This window comes from Dendropsophus ebraccatus, chromosome 8 (genome assembly GCF_027789765.1).
Source record: "Dendropsophus ebraccatus isolate aDenEbr1 chromosome 8, aDenEbr1.pat, whole genome shotgun sequence".
Classification (NCBI taxonomy): domain Eukaryota; kingdom Metazoa; phylum Chordata; class Amphibia; order Anura; family Hylidae; genus Dendropsophus; species Dendropsophus ebraccatus.
This window is the reverse complement of record NC_091461.1, coordinates 100,492,439-100,512,751: the sequence shown is the minus strand read 5'-3', so window position 1 is coordinate 100,512,751 and position 20,313 is coordinate 100,492,439. Positions and strand designations below refer to the sequence as shown.

General features: G+C 47.4%; 1 protein-coding gene across 1 annotated transcript; it reads right to left on the bottom strand.

Moving 5' to 3' along the window:
* Nucleotides 1-5,416: 5,416 nt before the first annotated feature.
* On the bottom strand, nucleotides 5,417-15,552 carry BEST4 (bestrophin 4). The gene is made up of 9 exons (XM_069981221.1): nucleotides 14,895-15,552; nucleotides 14,647-14,806; nucleotides 10,109-10,437; nucleotides 9,446-9,600; nucleotides 9,140-9,217; nucleotides 8,586-8,720; nucleotides 8,182-8,262; nucleotides 7,925-8,079; nucleotides 5,417-7,714 (listed from the first exon to the last, which is right to left on the bottom strand). Exons 2-9 carry the CDS (start codon nucleotides 14,796-14,798, stop codon nucleotides 7,282-7,284), a joined length of 1,518 nt encoding a protein of 505 aa, XP_069837322.1. The 5' UTR covers nucleotides 14,799-14,806; nucleotides 14,895-15,552; the 3' UTR covers nucleotides 5,417-7,281.
* Between the last annotated feature and the right edge of the window lie 4,761 nt (nucleotides 15,553-20,313).

The following is a 20,313-nucleotide window of genomic DNA, read 5'->3' as shown; positions in this document are numbered from 1 at the left end:
TCTGAACAGGATAACAAGCTAATGGTGCCAACAATTATAGCCACTTGGGTGAAGCCTTTCCTAGATATTAAACCTATTGATTACCATACAAGATTATAGACAGTAAACATTACTGCTTTATGGACTAGGCATTGTTGATACTTTCTGATAGTACACTGACCAGAACTGATAATACACTGACCAGAACTTATAATACACTGACCAGAGCTTATAATACACTGACTAGTGCTATAATACACTTACCAGAACTGATAATACACTGACTAGTGCTATAATACACTGACCAGAGCTTATAATACACTGACCAGAACTGATAATACACTTACCAGAACTTATAATGCACTTACCAGAACTGATAATACACTGACTAGAGCTATAATACACTGACCAGAACTGATAATACACTGACTAGTGCTATAATACACTGACCAGAGCTTACAGGGTTTAGGGCCGGCGTCAGCACAGGCCTTACCTGGGCAAGTTCCAGGCCCACAGTGCCCGCTGTGATGAGGAGCCCACTTAGGGCCCTATTCCACCGTCCGATTATCATTCAGATTAACGTTAAATCGTTAACGACTAACGACCGAATGAGAAATCGTTGATCGTTTAACAAGACCTGGACCTATTTTTATCGTTGCTCATTCGCAAAGTGTTCGCATTGAATTAAAAGTCGTTCTGTCGTTCGCATTAGTGACGAACGCAATAGCGATGACAAGACGAGCGCAAGAACGATCATAAGTAACGATTATCTTTCCATGTAAATGGGTGAACGATTTCAGGTCTTTCGTAATAGCAGTCGTTTGGATCGTTTATTGTTAACGAATATGCGAACGATAATCGTCCCGTGCAATGGGGCACTTAGGCTCTGTTGCCCGAGGGCCTGCAATAACTTAGAGCCAACTCTACCAGGGCTGTTAATACACTGACCAAAGCTGATAATACTCTGATCAGAGCAGGGGCGTAACTACCACTATAGCAGCCATAGCGGCTGCTATGGGGCCCTCCGCATCAGGGGGCCCCATGGCCTGCTCCTGCAATACACTGGGCCCCCTGAGCCGTCATCATTTGCAGCACCAGGTGGCCCTGCTGGTCTCCTGGGTTTTGCAAATGTCCCTTTAACTGCAAGCACTCCTGACCAGAGCTAGCAGTTATGTAGTTATGACTTCACTTGACCGTTTAGTGGTCAGTCGGGGGGGGGGGGGGGGGGCATTGAAAAGTTTGCTATGGGGCCCAGCCATTTCTAGTTACGCCCCTGGATCAGAGTTTATAATACACTGACCAGAGCTTATAATACACTGACCAGGGCTGATAATACACTGACCAGGGCTGATAATACACTGACCAGGGCTCATAATACACTGACCAGAGGTTATAATACACTGACCAGAGCTTATAATACTCTGACCAGAGCCAATAATACAGTGACCAGACCTATAATACACAGACCAGAGCTTATAATACACTGAGCAGACCTATAATACACAGACCAGAGCTTATAATACACCGTCCCGAACCTATAATACACTAACTAGGGCTCATAATACACTGACCAGGGCTGCTGTTACACCGACCAGAGCTTATAATGTACTGACCAGAGCCTATAATACACTGACTGGAGAATTTATACTATACTGACCAGAGCCTATAATACACCCACCACGGCTGGTAATACACCGACCAGAGCTTTTAATATACTGACCAGGGCTGATAATACAGTTATGATGACTCCTGTATTGTGTGGTCTGTGCATCTGTGTTGTTTGGCGCATTCATCATCAGCCACAAGATAGATATGAACCAGGGGCTGCGCTGACCGCTTACATTGTACAGAACATAAAGCCTGATATAGGACAGGAGAGATATTTTTGCCCCCGACATGTGTAACTCACAAAGGATTGTCTACACAACTGTAACAAACTCTCAGAAGTATTAGGTTTGTATGTACTGTAAGTGTTATGTCTGTATTCATTCTTGATATAATCAAGAATGTTTTCATTCACTGACAGCAAACATGAAACGGAATCAGAATGGTTACACTTTATTTCTTTTAACTCTTCTTCATTTAACTATCTTTACATTGAGTAAAAGCTGCATGCATGGGAATTTGGTAAAGACTATCCATCAGGGCTTGATGCAGACCATGCCAAGGGGCCCAGTACACACCGTGCATGGGGACCCGGTACAGACCGTGCATGGGGACCCGGTACAGACCGTGCATGGGGGCCTGGTACAGACCGTGCATGAGGGCCTGGTATAGACCATGCTTGGGGGCCTGGTATAGACCATGCATAGGGGCCCAGTACACACCGTGCATGGGGGCCCGGTACAGACTGTGCATGGGGGCCTGATACAGACCGTGCATAGGGGCCTGGTACAGACCGTGCATGGGGGCCATGTACACACTGTGCATGGGAGCCTGGTAAAAATTACCATGCATGGGGGCCCAGCTGCTTGTCCCTGATGTCACATTATCATTAATAAGGAATATATAATTAATAAGGAATGTCAGGCTGGTGTCGGTCATTGTGAGTGACGTCTTCCTCCCGGGAAGTCATTCTTCCTGAATATTATGTCATTTCCTCAAACAAACCTTACGCCTCATCCACACTTCTGGATATACAGTATAAGAAAGGTGTGAGGCACAGCGCCAGGAGCCCACCCACTGTCCAGCTCCTCCCTATACATCAGTGGTCAACAACCTGTAGCTTTTACAACTGTTGCAAACAGATATTGCTGCAGTGGGGGCCCCTATATACAGACGTTGCTCAGTGGGGGCCCCTGTATATAGATGTTGCTCCATCGTGTGCTCAGATCATTGCTGTTATATAGTCTGTGTTGTTCTTCATGTTGTGCCCATATTGTGTTCAGAAGCAAAGTGCCAGACAGATGCCTCCTAAATGTAGTTGTCAGTCGTCACTGCAGCTCTCAGTTCTGTTCATGCACCAGGAGGTTTAGGATGAACCTACAGTATCAGCTGAGGCTGCACTCATACGTGATGATAGTATTGGGCCTAGTGCCTGATAAGTCATTTTATCCCAGGCGGAGAATTTGTTTTCATCTTTGAACAAGAATGAGAAGAGGAAATAGTTTCCCTGGGCGTCTCCTCCTGTGGACAATGCCGAGCCCATCCCTTTCCTGAATCCTCTGCAGAACACTCAGGGTTAATATCTGGATGCTATTTCACTTGCTTGCTTCTGCTTACTTCCTGCCTTTCACCCAGCTTTCCCAGGAATAGATCTATGCAGGAAATGGCAGCTTGTGGTTGGCGAATGTGAAGATAGTGGAGTGGAGACCCCCATCCCTGACATTGTAGGAAGCTTCTGTCCTTGGGGGTCTCCAGCTACTGCAAGCCAGGGAGGCTGCAGGTGTTTGGGCATCTGTGGCTGCAGCAGCGAATAGATCACATTTCAGGCTCTCAATGGGCGACATTCATGGCAGAGGGGCCGGAGAGCCGGGGGGGTCGCACACAAGGCATCCTTGTTCCTTGTGACATTAGCCCAAACAAAAAAGTGCTAAGTGATGGCTCCAGCAGAACTGCACAGGTGGTGCAAAACTGCCCCAAATCCTGGGCCAGCAGTCCAGACACCCAGACACAACACCGGGCACAAAACGCCAGACCAAAGCTCATACATCTAAGCTTGTATTGAGTGATACTCGCTGCTGGGCAATGTATCCAAGCCTGCCATGTGTCATATTGTCTGGTGAGCTGTGTAATGGATGCTGTTATGTGTGATACTGCCTGTTAATCCTTTGTATCTAAGCTTATCATGTGTGATACTGTCTACTTAAAGGAGAAGTCGATTGAAAAATTTTAAGTATTGTATTGGCCCCCAAAAGTAACTCAAATTACCAATATACACTTATTACGGGGAATGCTTATAAAGTGCTTTTTTTCCCTGCACTTACTACTGCATCAAGGCTTCACTTCCTGGATAAAATGGTGATGTCACGACCCGACTCCCAGAGCTGTGCAGGCTGTGGCTGCTGGAGAGGATGATGGCAGGGGGACACTGAGGGACACAGGGCACTGGGGGGACACTGAGCTTCCCTCTGCCATCATCCTCTCCAGCAGCCACAGCCCGCACACCTCTGGGAGTCGGGTCGTGAAATCACCATGTTATCCAGGAAGTGACATCACCATGTTAACCAGGAAGTGACATCACCATGTTATCCAGGAAGTGACATCACCATGTTATCCAAGAAGTGAAGCCTTGATGCAGTAGTAAGTGCAGGGAAAAAAGCACTTTATAAGCATTTCCTGTAATAAGTATTGTATTGCCCCCCAAAAGTTATACAAATCACCAATATACACTTAATACTTTTGGGGGGCAATTACAATACAAAATTATCTTTGGACTTCTCCTTTAAAGAGCTGAGCTGCTGTATCTAAGTCTATCATGTGTGATATTTTAAACAGCTGCTGTATCTAAGTCTGCCATGCTTCTCATGTATGATACTGTCTGATCAGCCTGTGTATTTAAAGAAGCATGACTACTTTATGGCCCATCTAATATACACTCACCACCATTATTCCTGCTGTGTCATCTGTTTCATCCCAGCTCTGGTACATCTGTACACTACATTACTAAATCTGGGTTATGTGACTTCTGATCAGCCAACAGCATTCTTTCCCTTATAAATCTGCTATCAATCCCATGATGCATCAGCACAGCATCACATGGGCAGCTGGGGGCAGTACCATCTCTGCCTGCTGGGAGAACAGCCTAATAATCCCCATCCCTAAACATCTCTTAATAAATTTAGTTTGTACACAGAGGCTGAACTGTCATCAAATTATTGATTATAATTGTGTGACAGGAAATATATAATCATCATTATTAACTATTAAGAGTTTCTTCCCCCCCCCCCCCTTGTAAAGAGTTTGGTGTGGAACAGTCCATGCTGTTTCAAAAACATTCAAGAGGTCCTGCTAGGTGAGATGGTGACACTATTGAAAGAACAGAGACACATGTAATTTCCAGGGGGGTCACTATGAGATCACATGACTGAAGAGAAGGATTCCAGGAATTGTCAAATAGAAATGAGCAATGTGATACCGTCTGCTGTATGTCATTTTATCATTTGTGATGCTTTCTGTTGTATCTAATCTTATCATGTGTTATACTGCCTGCTGTATCCAATCCTATCATATCAGTCTGTTGTGTCTAATCTTGTCATATCTAATACTGTCCAATCCAGTGATATTTGATCCTGTCTGCTGAGCTTTGTATCTCAACCTATCATGTATGATTCTGTTTGCCATATCTAACCCTTTCATATGTAATCCTGCCTCCTGTATCTAATCCTATGGCGTGATACCCTCTGCTGATGTAGTGGATGATGCTGACACCTGGTGGCCAATATCAGATCTGCAGAATCTGTTTTTTATTTGTTAGAAGAAAAGAAAGAATTCTAAATATTTAGAACTTTTAAAGTTTATTTAGTTTATGAACAGCAATGAGATTCGCCAGGTGATGCACAATGTATTCCGGTGATCTGTCCTCCACCGTGGCTCCGCACTAATCTTACTGTAATTAGATCCATCAGGCTATGTGCAATGTATTCTGGTAATCTGACTTCCTCCGTGGCTCCGCACTAATCTTACTGTAATCAGATCCGTCAGGCTATGTGCAATGTATTCTGGTGATCTGACCTCCTCCACGACTCCACATGGTATTGTCATCCGTCAGGCGATCCGCAATGTATTCTGGTGATCACTAGAATAGTGATTCGACCTCACTGTAACCAGATCCGTCAGGTGATGCGCAATGTATTCTGGTGATCTGACCTCCTCTGCGGCTGCGCAATGTCCACACTGGAATAAGATCCTTTAGGCAATGCACAAAGTATCCTGGTGATTCAACCTCCTACACAGCTCTGCACTGTAATCAGATCTGTAAGGCCATGCACAATGTATTCTGGTGATCTGTCCTCCTCTGTGGCTCTGCACTGTAATCAGATCTGTCAGGCCATGCACAATGTATTCTGGTGATCTGTCCTCCTCTGCAGCTCTGCATTGTAATCATATCTGTCAGGCCATGCACAATGTATTCTGGTGATCCGACCTCCTCTGTGGCTCTGCACTGTAACCACATCTGTCAGGCCATGCACAATGTATTCTGGTGATCCGACCTCCTCTGTGGCTCTGCACTGTAATCATACCTGTCAAGCCATGCACAATGTATTCTGGTGATCCGACCTCCTCTGTGGCTCTGCACTGTAATCATATCTGTCAGGCCATGCACAATGTATTCTGGTGATCTGACCTCCTCTGCAGCTCTGCACTGTAATCATATCTGTCAGGCCATGCACAATGTATTCTGGTGATCTGACCTCCTCTGTGGCTCTGCACTGTAATCATATCTGTCAGGCCATGCACAATGTATTCTGGTGATCTGACCTCCTCTGGGGCTCTGCACTGTAATCATATCTGTCAGGCCATGCACAATGCATTCTGGTGATCTGACCTCCTCTGCAGCTCTGCACTGTAATCATATCTGTCAGGCCATGCACAATGTATTCTGGTGATCCGACCTCCTCTGTGGCTCTGCACTGTAACCACATCTGTCAGGCCATGCACAATGTATTCCGGTAATCCGACCTCCTCTGTGGCTCTGCACTGTAATAATATCTGTCAGGCCATGCTCGATGTATTCTGGTGATCCGACCTCCTCTGCAGCTCTGCACTGTAATCATATCTGTCAGGCCATGCTAGATGTATTCTGGTGATCCTACCTCCTCTGCAGCTCTGCACTGTTCACACTGTAATCAGATCCATCAGGTCAGATGTGCAACCTCTGTGGCTTTGCACAGCTTATGCTGTAATATCCGCCTCCTTTGTCTCAACATTTATTGTATTTTCAGTATTACATATTAAAATGGGTTAGGGTGCTTTAAAAATAAAACATAAGCAACAGTCACCCACTCACCTAATCCCCACTGCTGCCGGGTCCCTGCTGCTCACTACTTCCTGGTGACATCTCCACCTTCAGGAAATGACTGCGCAGCCAATCACAGTCTGAAGTGGGTCACTGCTGGGCCTGTGATTGGCTGAGGGTATCTGCACTAAAGATTGGGGACATACAGTAGGGATCATGGGGAGCAGTAGGTTTCTGTCATCCATCCCATTGATGAACACTACAGTCTGTCTGTAATGGCTAATAAAAAGGAGCAATAGATTGTATTTACAAGTCTTACAGTCCCTTACTGATAACAGGGAGCAATAGTCTACATCTTCAGGAATGGTCCCTATATGAGGCCGGTTTCCATACTATCGGAGTCCTCAGCACTCAGCCTGGTCGTCCTCCATGTTCTCCTCAGATGGTTCATCCACAGTGATCAGGATGTTGGCGGTCCTCGGCTGTTCCATCTTCTTCTGCTTTTCGGAGGCCTCCAGACGTCGGGGGAATCTAGATACGACTTTAGGGGTAGGCGGCTCACTAGCCCGACTTTCCCTCTCGTCCTCGGTGGTCTCCTCCTCATCGATGCGCCCATCAGGATCCAGATCTGTATAGCGAGTGTTGGGGTTGGGAGAGGGGAATCCATCTCCTCTGAAGCGAACAAGATGGCTCCTCACTCCAAGGCCCTTTAGATTTTTCATGCCGACCGCAGGAGACGCAGCAGAAGATAGGAAGCGGCTGAGCATGGGGGTGCGGGCCCGTGGAAGGTTGGGGGTGGCAGCCACCTGCTGACTCTGCTCCGAGTCCATGTCCATCCTGAAAAAAATAAATAAATGCTAGTTACTCTGCAGAAGTGATCCACTGTTCTGATACTACAACTCCCAGCATGTCCTGACAGCGGTACAAAGAATTACTGTATGTCCTTTATTACATCATATCATCAGAATAAACTACTATTGTAAAAACCCTCTTGGACCTGACACATCTTACAGCTGAGGGTTTGTGACTCTGCTGCTTCTTCCTAACCTCATATCAAAGGTGGAGCCCATGAAGGATGGTTTAAGGGTCTCGGCGGCGGTGGCGATGGTATATGGCGGCTGCGCACTCTGCTCATCCCAGTACTTGTCTTTTCCCATGGGTGGCAGGTTTTGGTACATGTCATCCACAGACAGGAGGGAAACCTATGGGGCAGGAGGATGGGAGTGGGATGAGCCAGAGGGACAGGTATAGGGGTAGTAGTCGCCAATATTTCCCTCTAATGGAGTAGTCTGTTCGCCTCTCACCTGCAAGTTTCTGTCTATCAGCCTGTTGGTTTCGAAGTCGTCATCGTCTTCTCCGAAGGGATTGATGATCTGCTCGGCCACCTGAAATAGACAGAGGGGACACAAGTCACCATGACGACAACAGGTATGGTATCTTACCTTGAGTCAGGTCAGTCCAGGTCATGTGATCTTACAGCTGATTCTGGACTCCTATCCCCCAGGTCAGTCACAAGGTCATGTGATCTTACAGCAAATTATGCCCCCAACACACAGGTTAGTCACAAAGTCATGTGCTCTCTTTGGTGATTACGGACCCCCAGGTCAGTACAGGTCATGTGATCTCACAGCTGAATATAAACCCCTAGGTCAGTAACCAGGTCACATGATCTCACTTAGGATGGGAAACAGATGTCAATGGCACGAACCTTCAGCCATCCAAAATAGAAGAAGAACTGCAGCAGCGTGAATATGGGAACATATATGTCCATGGGATCCCCTCTCTTGAACTGACGCCCAATGAGGCAGGAGGCAAAGAATGAGTAAACGGCGATGGTGACCACCTGGGAGGAAGACTCTGCAGTTATCAGGATGAAATATATCAGTGCTGGAGACTAGTCATGTGGAGGTGACTGCAGTATAAGACATGATATAACAGCAGAATAGTAAGTGCAGCTCTGGAGGTGACTGCAGTATAAGACATGATATAACAGCAGAAAAGCGAGTGCAGCTCTGAAGGTGACTGCAGCATAAGACATGATATAACAACAGTATAGTGAGTGAAGCTCTGGAGGTGACTGCAATATAAGACATGATATAACAGCAGAATAGTGAATGCAGCTCTGGAGGTGACTGCAGTATAAGACATGATATAACAACAGAATAGTGAGTGCAGCTCTGGAGGTGACTGGAGCCACATCCACATTTTTATTTTCATTGTCTCTTTCTACTCTTACGATGGAAATCCTATAGCCGGACAGACCTGAGTGTACACAAGCGGGACACTGATCCAGTCATAGTGGAAGAGCAGGCTGCACTTGGCGCGGTAGTTATTGAGCTCCTGGAGAGACGGAAGTGACAACAATCATAACATATAGCTAGTACAATATAAACAAACATTGAGATTTAACCACTAATCTGTCTCTTCCACTTTAAGCCACATCCCTTACCCCCCCCCCCCCCCATAATAGCCGCAGTGCTCCCCTGACACCGCCAGCTACAGTGCCCCCTACAGCCATACAGAATAAACAATCGCTGAGGGGACACAATGGTGTCACTCAGAACTCACGCTTATTAGGAGCTTCAGGGCGATGTCGTCCCTTACTCGGCCATCTCTCCGGGCCTGAGCCGCCAGGTTGGTGAACCACACACATGGGATCCAGTATTTATTGAAGTCTGATGATAAACTCTCATATTTCTTCAGCTCCTCGTGAGTCATGAAGCCTAGAAGATGAGGAAGACATGGATCCCCCCATCACTGCAACCCCCCCACACCCACTCAGACACACACACACACTGCAGGACTATAGGGAGGGATCCTATATATAACAAAGAGATCCACATGGGATTAAAATCCTTCCTTTTTTTCTGGTGGGAATTTTTCTGACAAAAGTGCTCAAAAGACTTAGCTGATTGGGTCAGAACCTTTCACTTATTTCAAACTTTGAGCTGGTCGCCAACAGCAGCTGATTGGGTCAGGAGTTGAACCTTGGGAATGCTAGCCATACTGTCCCCCCCCCTCCCATTTTCATGACTGATGGTGGTCCCACTGGTGACAAACGCCACTGATCAGCTACTTATCACCCATCCAGGGGAAGGCAAACCTTTCAGGCCTATAGAGACAGTTCACCTGTGTGTGTCTCTCTTTTTTACCCTTGACCTCTGGCCTGGTCATGACCCTCTGTAGATCCCATCTAGGATTTTACCCCCAATAACATCTGGCTGGCCCCACCTGCTTCCACTATATGCTCCATCGTCGGGAATCTCTTAAGCACTCGGACGCTGACTGAGCGCAGGATCAGCACTGACGACAGGTTGGCATAGCGGATCAGGGTTCGTCTGAGCAGACGACCCCTCTCATCTCCTCCATGAACGTTGCTGGACACCACACACATGAGCTGGTCTGGCAGGGGGATGCTGGTGTACTGAGCCCACCAACGTTGGATGACCAGGTTCACATAGAACCCCAGGACGAAGCTGAGAGGGATGAGGTCGCTGTAGTCATTACAGTAGTTCACAACCTTCTCGAACTGCTTCTTCTGATTATCTGTCAGGGCCTTTCTGTTGTCAAGAAAGGAGAATGCAAGTTAAAGGTGAACTCTACACAGAAGACTTCCTCACATTAACCCTTGTGTCACTGAAGTATCCCAGTACCTGTTTCTCAGCCACCATATTTCTAACATTGTCGCGTGGCTGAGGAATCTCTTGCAAAGTGTCTTAAATTGTGAGTCCCAGAGGTCTCAGGATTGACCTATTCGTCCTCCAGAAAGGAAAAATTGGCAAGACAGGAGAAAAAGCTGTACAAGGACTCTCCTGCTACACTAAGCTCTTTACAGGCTTAGGGCCCTTGCACACTACGAAAATCGTGTGAATAAGCTCCTGCTTGAACATCTGGCCGTCCCATAGGCTCCATTCTATGGTCTGGCAGATTCCGCCGTCCGTCCAAAGTATTGACGTGTCAATTCTTTTTTGGGTGGACAGCGGAATCTGCCTGAATAGAATTGAGCTTATGGGACGGGCACATCTTCAAGCAGTAGCACTGGGGGGAAGGGGTGGTGGCGAGAGAGCGCATGGAATCTGCCGGAGCTTATCCCTTACAGCTGGAGAAGGTTCAGCAATAATGTCTTCCTGCATGTGCCCCTTTGGGTGTTACACAACAACATAACTGTGAGTTGAACGGGTACTCCAGAGGAAAAATAATGTTTTTAAATTGTCTGGTGACAGAAAGTTATGGAGATTTGTAAATTACATCTATTTAAAAATCGGAAGTCTTCCACTACTTATCAGCTGATGTATGTCCTGCAGGAAGTATTCCTTCTTGCTTTCCTGTCTGACATGGTGCTCTCTGCTGCCACCTCTGTCTGTGACAGGAACTGTCCAGAGAACGAGAGGTCTGCTATGGGGACAGTTCCTGTCACAGACAGATGTAATGGCAGAGAGCTCCATGTCAGACAAAAAAGAATAGACCACTTCCTGCAGGACTGTAGCTGATGAGTACTGGAAGACTACAGATTTTTAAATAGAAGTAATTTACAAATCATCACCAGATAATTTGAAAAATTTTTTATTTTTTTCTGGAGTACCCCCTTAAGTCTTCTTCAGTAACTACTACTCCTAGACAGCCTGCAGTATGTTCATCATCCCCATGGGTACCATTTATCAAAACTGTGCTTCTGCTACAAAGCTCTGATCCTGCAGGTGGAGGATGGCAGTTCAGCTCCGCTGTCAGGTATTTACTGGTTTATTGCTCTACATAATGAATAACCAGGGGTGTAGCTAGGATTCATGGGGCCCCATAGCAAAAGAACTGTATGGGGCCCCCGCTCCCCTACACACTAATAAATTTATATATATATATATATATATATATATATATATATATTCTTATGTGGCCAGAGGCAGAATCCTATAGTTATATACATAGGTGCAGGAGCAGACTACCTTTTGCTTAACCCTTTATTTACTGCAGTGTGTAAGTTACCCAGTGGTCTCTTACATGCTGCAACACAAAAAAGGGTTAATACAGAAGACAATTAGCTCTGATAACCCCTGACCTCTGCAGGAACTCAGAGAACAGAGGTCAGAGGTTATCAGAGTAGTCAGGCAGAAAGCTAATTGTCTGCTCTATTAACCCTTTTTTGTTTTGCAGAATGTTAGAGAACACTGGGTCACTTACACTCTGCAGTAAATAAGTGGTTAAGCAAAAGGACACAGGAGGCTCTTATCTTCTCTGGGCCCCCTCTCTCCACGGGCCCCATAGCAACTGCCTTCCCTGCCTCTATGGTAGCTACGCCACTGTAATTGATATCAGCGATCTTTCCCCCTCTCTCATATATATCTGTCACTACAGCCATAAAAGCTGATTATACCCCTTAGGGCAGTGCTTCCCAACCTTTTCCACCTCAGGGCACACCTTGGAAAAATTTTTTTTCCTTGGGGCACCCCTACTAAATAATGTTCTACAAAATAAGAAAACCATCATACAGTGACTCACAGGTGACGTCTTCTTTGATCTGAGGAGTCACTTTCCCTTTTCCTCTCCATCCTCCATGATGATTTCTTCCAGCTACTTTTCATCTCTTCAGAACTTGCAAGACAAACAATTTAGGCTCCGCACATTTCTAGCAACTTCCTTCCCTTCCTCCCTCCTGTAGGCTCCCAAAGTAACTGCGCTGTTTGGTGTTATGTGCAGTAAAGCGAGTAGGAATGTGGGATGCCCCCTGTATGTAGGATCCCCTGCTGTGCCCCCATGAGCTAATAATGCCCCCAGAGGTGCCCCCCATGAACTAATAATGCCCCCAGAGGTGCCCCCCATGAACTAATAATGCCCCCAGAGGTGCCCCCATATACTAATAATGCCCCCAGAGGTGCCCCCATATACTAATAATGCCCCCAGAGGTGCCCCCATATACTAATAATGCCCCCAGAGGTTTCCCCATGAACTAATAATGCCCCAGAGGTGCCCCCATATACTAATAATGCCCCCAGAGGTGCCCCCATATACTAATAATGCCCCCGAGGTGCCCCCCATGAGCTAATAATGCCCCCAGAGGTGCCCCCCATGAGCTAATAATGCCCCCAGAGGTGCCCCCCATGAACTAATAATGCCCCCTTCTCTGCCCTTAAAAAAACAAACATCCTACTCACCTAATCCGCGCTGTGGCTGCAGGCAGCAGCTCTCCTCCTCCTCTTCGGGCTCCATCTTGCGAGCCGCGGGGACGGGACTTCCGGCAGGCGTGATGACGTCACATCATCACGCCTGCCGGAGAGGTCACGTCCCGGCCTCCCATAGGCTGCTGGTATGAAGTGCCGGCAGCCTATGGGAGAGAATACAGGAGGAGGACGCTGACACTTCCTGCTCCTATATTCTGCTTACTTTAATGTTCCGCCCACTCATAGTGCGGGCGGAACATCAAAGTGTTCTGTGCATCCCGAGAAGCTGCGCGGCTGCTTAGAGAGACAGCGCACATTTCCCAACGGGATCCCGCGGCACCCCGGTTAGGAAACGCTGCCTTAGGATATGTGCACACTACGGAATCCCAGCGGATCACCCAGCTCACCCCCGTGACAAAAGCAAGACCTTTTATCTTGTTTATATGTACATTGCACAGTACCACTTCTCCTGTCCTGTATACTGGGTGTAATCCTCAGTATCTCCTCTTATTCTGTATATATAGACACTGCACAGTACCACTTCTCCTGTCCTGTATACTGGGTGTAATCCTCAGTATCTGCCCTTATTCTGTATATATGGACACTGCACAGTACTACTTCTCCTGTCCTGTATGCTGAGTGTAATCCTCAGTATCTGCTCTTATTCTGTATATATAGACACTGCACAGTACCACTTCTCCTGTCCTGTATGCTGGGTGTAATCCTCAGTATCTGCTCTTATTCTGTACATATATACACTGCACAGTACCACTTCTCCTGTCCTGTATACTGGGTGTAATCCTCAGTATCTCCTCTTATTCTGTATATATGGACATTGCACAGTACCACTTCTCCTGTCCTGTATACTGGGTGTAATCCTCAGTATCTGCCCTTATTCTGTATATATGGACACTGCACAGTACTACTTCTCCTGTCCTGTATACTGGGTGTAATCCTCAGTATCTCCTCTTATTCTATATATATAGATACTGCACAGTACCACATCTTTCCTGTCCTGTATGCTGGGTGAAATCCACAGTATCTCCTCTTATTCTATATATATATGGACACTGCACAGTACCACTTCTCCTGTCCTGTATGCTGGGTATAATTCTCAGTATCTGCTCTTATTCTGTATATATGGACACTGCACAGTACCACTTCTCCTGTCCTGTATGCTGAGTGTAATCCTCAGTATCTGCTCTTATTCTGTATATATGGACACTGCACAGCACCACTTCTCCTGTCCTGTATACTGGGTGTAATCCTCAGTATCTGCTCTTATTCTGTACATATATACACTGCACAGTACCACTTCTCCTGTCCTGTATACTGGGTGTAATCCTCAGTATCTGCTCTTATTCTGTATATATATATATATATATATATATATATATATATATATACACTGCACAGTGCTACTTCTCCTGTCCTGTATGCTGGGTGTAATCCATATGGATGCTGCACAGTACCACTTCTCCTGTCCTGTATACTAGATGTAATCCTCAGTATCTGCTCTTATTCTGTACATATATACACTGTACAGTGCCACTCCTGTCCTGCATGCTCTGCATGTAAAATAGATATGGGGTACACTGCTGGCCCCGGTGGTCTCACCTGTAGACGACACTTAGTATGGTGTAGCAGACACTAAATACCAGCAGCTCCTTGTACAGTAACTTGTAGATGCTTCCTTTCCAGCGGAAGAGAAGTTTGGAGAAGCCACCAAATCTGGCATTGGCCACCTCCAGGGTATAGGACACGGTCATTGTGGTGCCTGCCAGAAAGTGTTGGAGATGAAAATCCAAACCTGTAAGTACCCCTATCTTACTGCCCCCAGATATTCCCATAGGTGAGCGACTTACCTGTGCACACGAAAGGCTACACGGATGAGGAGCGCTGCCACTCCCTGGCATCCTTATATAGGGAGTGATGCTCGAGCTCTGGTCACCTCCTGATTTATTGGTCCATAATGTTAAGTACAATTTAATCGGAGTACACACAACCTCCTGGTATCTGCTGGATTCTCACACAAAGGGCTGTGACCGTGTGCGGCACAATGCGTCAGGTGACTACGTAGTTTTCTCATCATCCAAATATCTTTATTTAACGTTCGTTTCTGAATTTACAGGCGGTGTCGTATATCTACTCACCTGCTAGTGGAAAGGGGGCCCAGTGTGGTGCACACCAGAATAAACCTGCAGTGTTTTTGGGGACCTTTTACACAGCCGATTATCGGTCAGGAGCATCACTAGAGACGCTCCTGCAACTGATAATCAGCTGTGTGAAAAGGGTAGCGCTCAGCCGAGGGCCGGGCAAATTCCCAATTATTGGCTGATCCCATCTTTTGACCATGTTCAAAAATTTATCAGCCGCACATCGTCCTGTGTATACAGGGGTTTGTGTGGCCAAGAAACATAAACAGTGCAGATATGTACATATACAGTTTCCAGATCACAAACACAGTCTATACTTACCAGCCACGCTGCTTGTGATCTGGCAGCACCTGGTCCTCAGGCTGCTGCCTCCTCTGGAATGACTGACAGCCAGAGGAGGCGAGGCCTGAAGATACAGCTTGCGTGAGAATGAGAGAGTCAGAGAACAGGATCACAAGCAGCGTGGCTGGTAAGTATAGACTTGCATATTACATACATGGAGAGGCCATAGTGCAGTGTAGGGTCTGCCCCGAGCATGAGGCCACCTTATCATGGTGGGATGGTTTACACTGTTTGCAAATGGTAACCAAGAGCCTCATTATTTTTGTGGAAATTTTTTTTAGCAGTTGGGGGGGGATGCTAGATGATAGAGAATCACAAAGCTGTGCTGGAGGACAGACAAAAGCTTCTAAACAGCAGTGTGTATAGCTGAGTGTGAGTGCAGGCACATTATAGCAGCAGTGTGTATAGCTGAGTGTGAGTGCAGGCACATTATAGCAGCAGTGAGACTAATTGCCCTTTGGATGTGTCTTAATTGAAATTTCCATTGAATTTAATAGTAAAAACAGTGAAAGGACGGTGAAAAAGAAAAACTGTGCGAACAACTAGAACATAACGTCTGCCATTTGCAAAAAACTTCCAAAAATAATTCATATGATCATTATTTTGACGTCCGCACAGACAACGTCCGTCATTCCATTGTCTTCAATACATTGCATTGACATAAATTACATTGCGGCAATAAAGGATGTCTTTTTAACTAGAAAAGGCGGACACCTTTTCTCTTTGGTGCTGTGTAACTGTGTACAGGTCTCCACAGAAACATCAGGGCAATACAGGTATGAGATTGATTAGAGAACATAAAGTGTAAACCAGTATACGTGTGTGTATCTAAGCCTACTTATGATCCTTTACTCTGGGAATTGTATCGAAACCTATGATACTGTACACTGAGCAGTAACTAAGCCTATGTATGATACTATATGCTGGGCAGTGTATATAAAGTCATCATGTGACACTAACACGTTCCTTCCCCAGGTTCCCAGCAGTAATCTCTATATTTAGCTGGCAGTAAATCTTCTGTTACCCTGCAAGGGCAGTAAATCTCACTGTACAGCACACTGCCATCTCTGATACTTCCTCTTTCTGTATATGTATCAGAGTTCTGTTCCCACAGAAAATTCATATATTACTGATCCAGAGTCACATCGTCATACTACAGAGCTGCACTCACTATTCTGCTGGTAGGGTTACTGTGTACATACATTACTTATCCTGTACTGAACGTGAGTTATATCCCGTATTATACTCCAGAGCTGCACTGACTATCCTGCTGGTGGGGTCACTGTGTACATACAAGACATTACTTATCCTGAGTTACATCCTTCAGAGCTGCACTCCCTATTCTGCTGAATGAGCCCCCAATTGCCCACCCCGATTCATTAAGAGGCACAGACCTCTTAGTGAATCTGGCCTGACATGCGCCTGTCTTACAGCGGGCGCAGGAATCTACAACTGCTCCTGAGCACCTGTGAGCAAGCAAAAATCACTGTAAATCAGGTGTGGGAGGAGGCCACGCCTCCTCCACACCTTGGCCTTCTGCCCGCCCATCAGGTGATACGGCTGGCATACACCAGGGAGAAGGGGCAAATTTGTTCCTTCTCCCTGGCCTACACCAGTGGCGCAGCCTTCGTAAATGTCCCCCACTGTGTACATGTTGGTGCATGGCCGGACATGTTGTGCAGTTATTAGTCTAACTCTATGGGGAGGGGTGCAGATTGTTGTGGTCTCAGTTATTAGATGTAGTGCAGTGTCCCAGAAGTCTATGTGGCTGGTTATTTATTATTGTATGTTGTTCTAGGTATTCTGTTATACCAGTGTTAGTGGCGGCAGAGGATCGGTTAGTCACCCTCCCTTACATCGAGCTGTTAGGCAGCAGCGTCACCAGCAGTTTCCTATGTGAACTGTTAGTGAGGGAAGGTTCCAGCAAGCGGGCAGAGCTATGCAGGGGCGCCGCAATGATGAGGCGACCTGAATCGTCTGCCTCAGGCGGCGCCACCAGCTATCTTCATGGGGGCGGCATTCAGTGGCAGATTATAATATGAGCGGTTCGGGCGGCCGCCCACATTATAATCCGCCACTGACTGTACCCAGGGCCGCTTTAACCAGAGGGCACATGGTGCACGTGCACCGGGCCCACTGGTTAAAGGGGCCCCCCCCGAGCAGGCCGGCCGTTGCTATGTGCGACCAATGCGGTCGCACAGGGCTCCGGCCACCAGCCTGTCAGGGGGGAGCGCCATGGATGGGTAATCTACTTACCCCTCCATGGCGCCCCCTGCAGGGCCCCCCCGTCCGCCGCTGCCCCCGTCCGCTGCTGCTGCGGCGCTTCAGCGCTGCAGCAGCAGCGACACTGACAGAGAGAGAGCCATTGGCTCCCTCCCTGTCAGTCACTCACTCTTGTGGCCGCACTTCCTGCGGTCACAAGAGGCCGCGCTCTCCCTCTAGCGCCCGACGTCACTAGAGCGTCGGCGCGAGGGTGAGGGGAGTGCAGCCTCTTGTGACCGCAGGAAGTGCGGCCACAGGAGGGAAGAGAAGAGGAACGCGAGGACCTAGGTGAGTAAAAGTGTTAGTTTTTTTCAATGTTATATAGCAGGGGGAGCTATATACTATGGGGGGGCACAGGGGGCTATATACTATGGGGGAGAACAGGGGGCTATATACTATGGGGGAGAACGGGGGCTATATACTATTGGGGAGCACAGGGGGGCTATATACTATGGGGGAGAACGGGGGCTATATACTATTGGGGAGCACAGGGGGGCTATATACTATGGGGGAGCACAGGGGAGCTATATACTATGGGGGAGCTATATACTATCAGGGAGCACAGGGGGGCTATATACTATGGGGGAGAACGGGGGCTATATACTATTGGGGAGCACAGGGGGCTATATACTATGGGGGAGAACGGGGGCTATATACTATTGGGGAGCACAGGGGGCTATATACTATGGGGGAGCACAGGGGGCTATATACTATGGGGAGCACAGGGGAGCTATATACTATGGGGGAGCACAGGGGGCTATACACTATGGGGGAGCACAGGGGAGCTATATACTATTGGGGAGCACAGGGGAGCTATATACTATTGGGAAGCACAGGGGGCTATATACTATTGGGGAGCACAGGGGAGCTATATACTATGGGGGAGCACAGGGGAGCTACATACTTTGGGGGAGCACAGGGGGCTATATACTATGGGGGAGCACAGGGGGCTATATACTATGGGGGAGCACAGGGGGCTATATACTATGGGGGAGCACAGGGGAGCTATATACTATGGGGGAGCACAGGGGGCTATACACTATGGGGGAGAACGGGGGCTATATACTATTGGGGAGCACAGGGGGCTATATACTATGGGGGAGCACAGGGGGCTATATACTATGGGGGAGCACAGGGGAGCTATATACTATGGGGGAGCACAGGGGGCTATACACTATGGGGGAGCACAGGGGAGCTATATACTATTGGGGAGCACAGGGGAGCTATATACTATTGGGAAGCACAGGGGGCTATATACTATTGGGGAGCACAGGGGAGCTATATACTATGGGGGAGCACAGGGGAGCTATATACTTTGGGGGAGCACAGGGGGCTATATACTATGGGGGAGCACAGGGGAGCTATATACTATGGGGAGCACAGGGGGCTATATACTACTGGGGAGCACAGGGGGCTATATACTATGGGGGAGCACAGGGGGCTATATACTATGGGGGAGCACAGGGGGTTATATACTATTGGGGAGCACAGGTTAGCTATATACTATTGGGGAGCACAGGGGCTATATACTATTGGGGAGCACAGGGGAGCTATATACTATTGGGGAGCACAGGGGTCTATATACTATGGGGGAGAGCACAGGGGGCTATATATTATGGAGAGCACAGGGGGGCTATATACTATTGAGGGGGAGCACAGGGGGGCTATATACTATTGGGGGAGAGCACAGGGGGGCTATATACTATTGTGGGAGAGCACAGGGGGGCTATATACTATTGGGGGAGAGCACAGGGGGCTATATACTATTGTGGGAGAGCACAGGGGGGCTATATACTATTGTGGGAGAGCACAGAGGGGCTATATACTATTGTGGGAGAGCATAGGGGGGCTATATACTATTGGGGGAGAGCACAGGGGGGCTATATACTATTGTGGGTGAGCACAGGGGGCTATATACTACTGGGGAGAGTGCACAGGGGGGCTATATACTAATGGGGGAGCGCACAGGAGGGCTGTATATAACTGGAGGAGCATATGAGGGTCTATATACTACAGGGACACCTTAAAACTATGGAGGCACAGAGGGGTGTAACTATGTAGGAGTACAGAGGGGTGTAACTACTGTATAGGGGTACAAGGGACCTAACTACTGGATGTGTTGGAGCCTAAAATATTTGTCTGGCAGATTCTGGAGAGAAGATTCACAGCCAGGAGAAGACTTCAAGGTGGCCCAGGCTGGATGGAGAGAAAAAGAAAAGGTGACAGACTCTGATCGGAGAAGACGCCTCCGGTGAGTCACTGGATGTAACTTCACTCTGTTATAGGCTTGTACTGATAGGGGTCATGGTATGGCGGTATTATGTAATGGTATCAATGGTGATATCTTTCTGTTTTGTTTAGTGCAGTTTTTATGTAATATGTAATCACTGAATGGTGGAAATAGTGTTATAAGGTAACTACTGTATGTACTGGGGCTCTTGATACAGTGTGGGGGCAAATTCAGTACATTATACAATGTGCAGAAAGGTAAGGGGGGGCCCACTCTTGAGGGCTGTGCACTGGG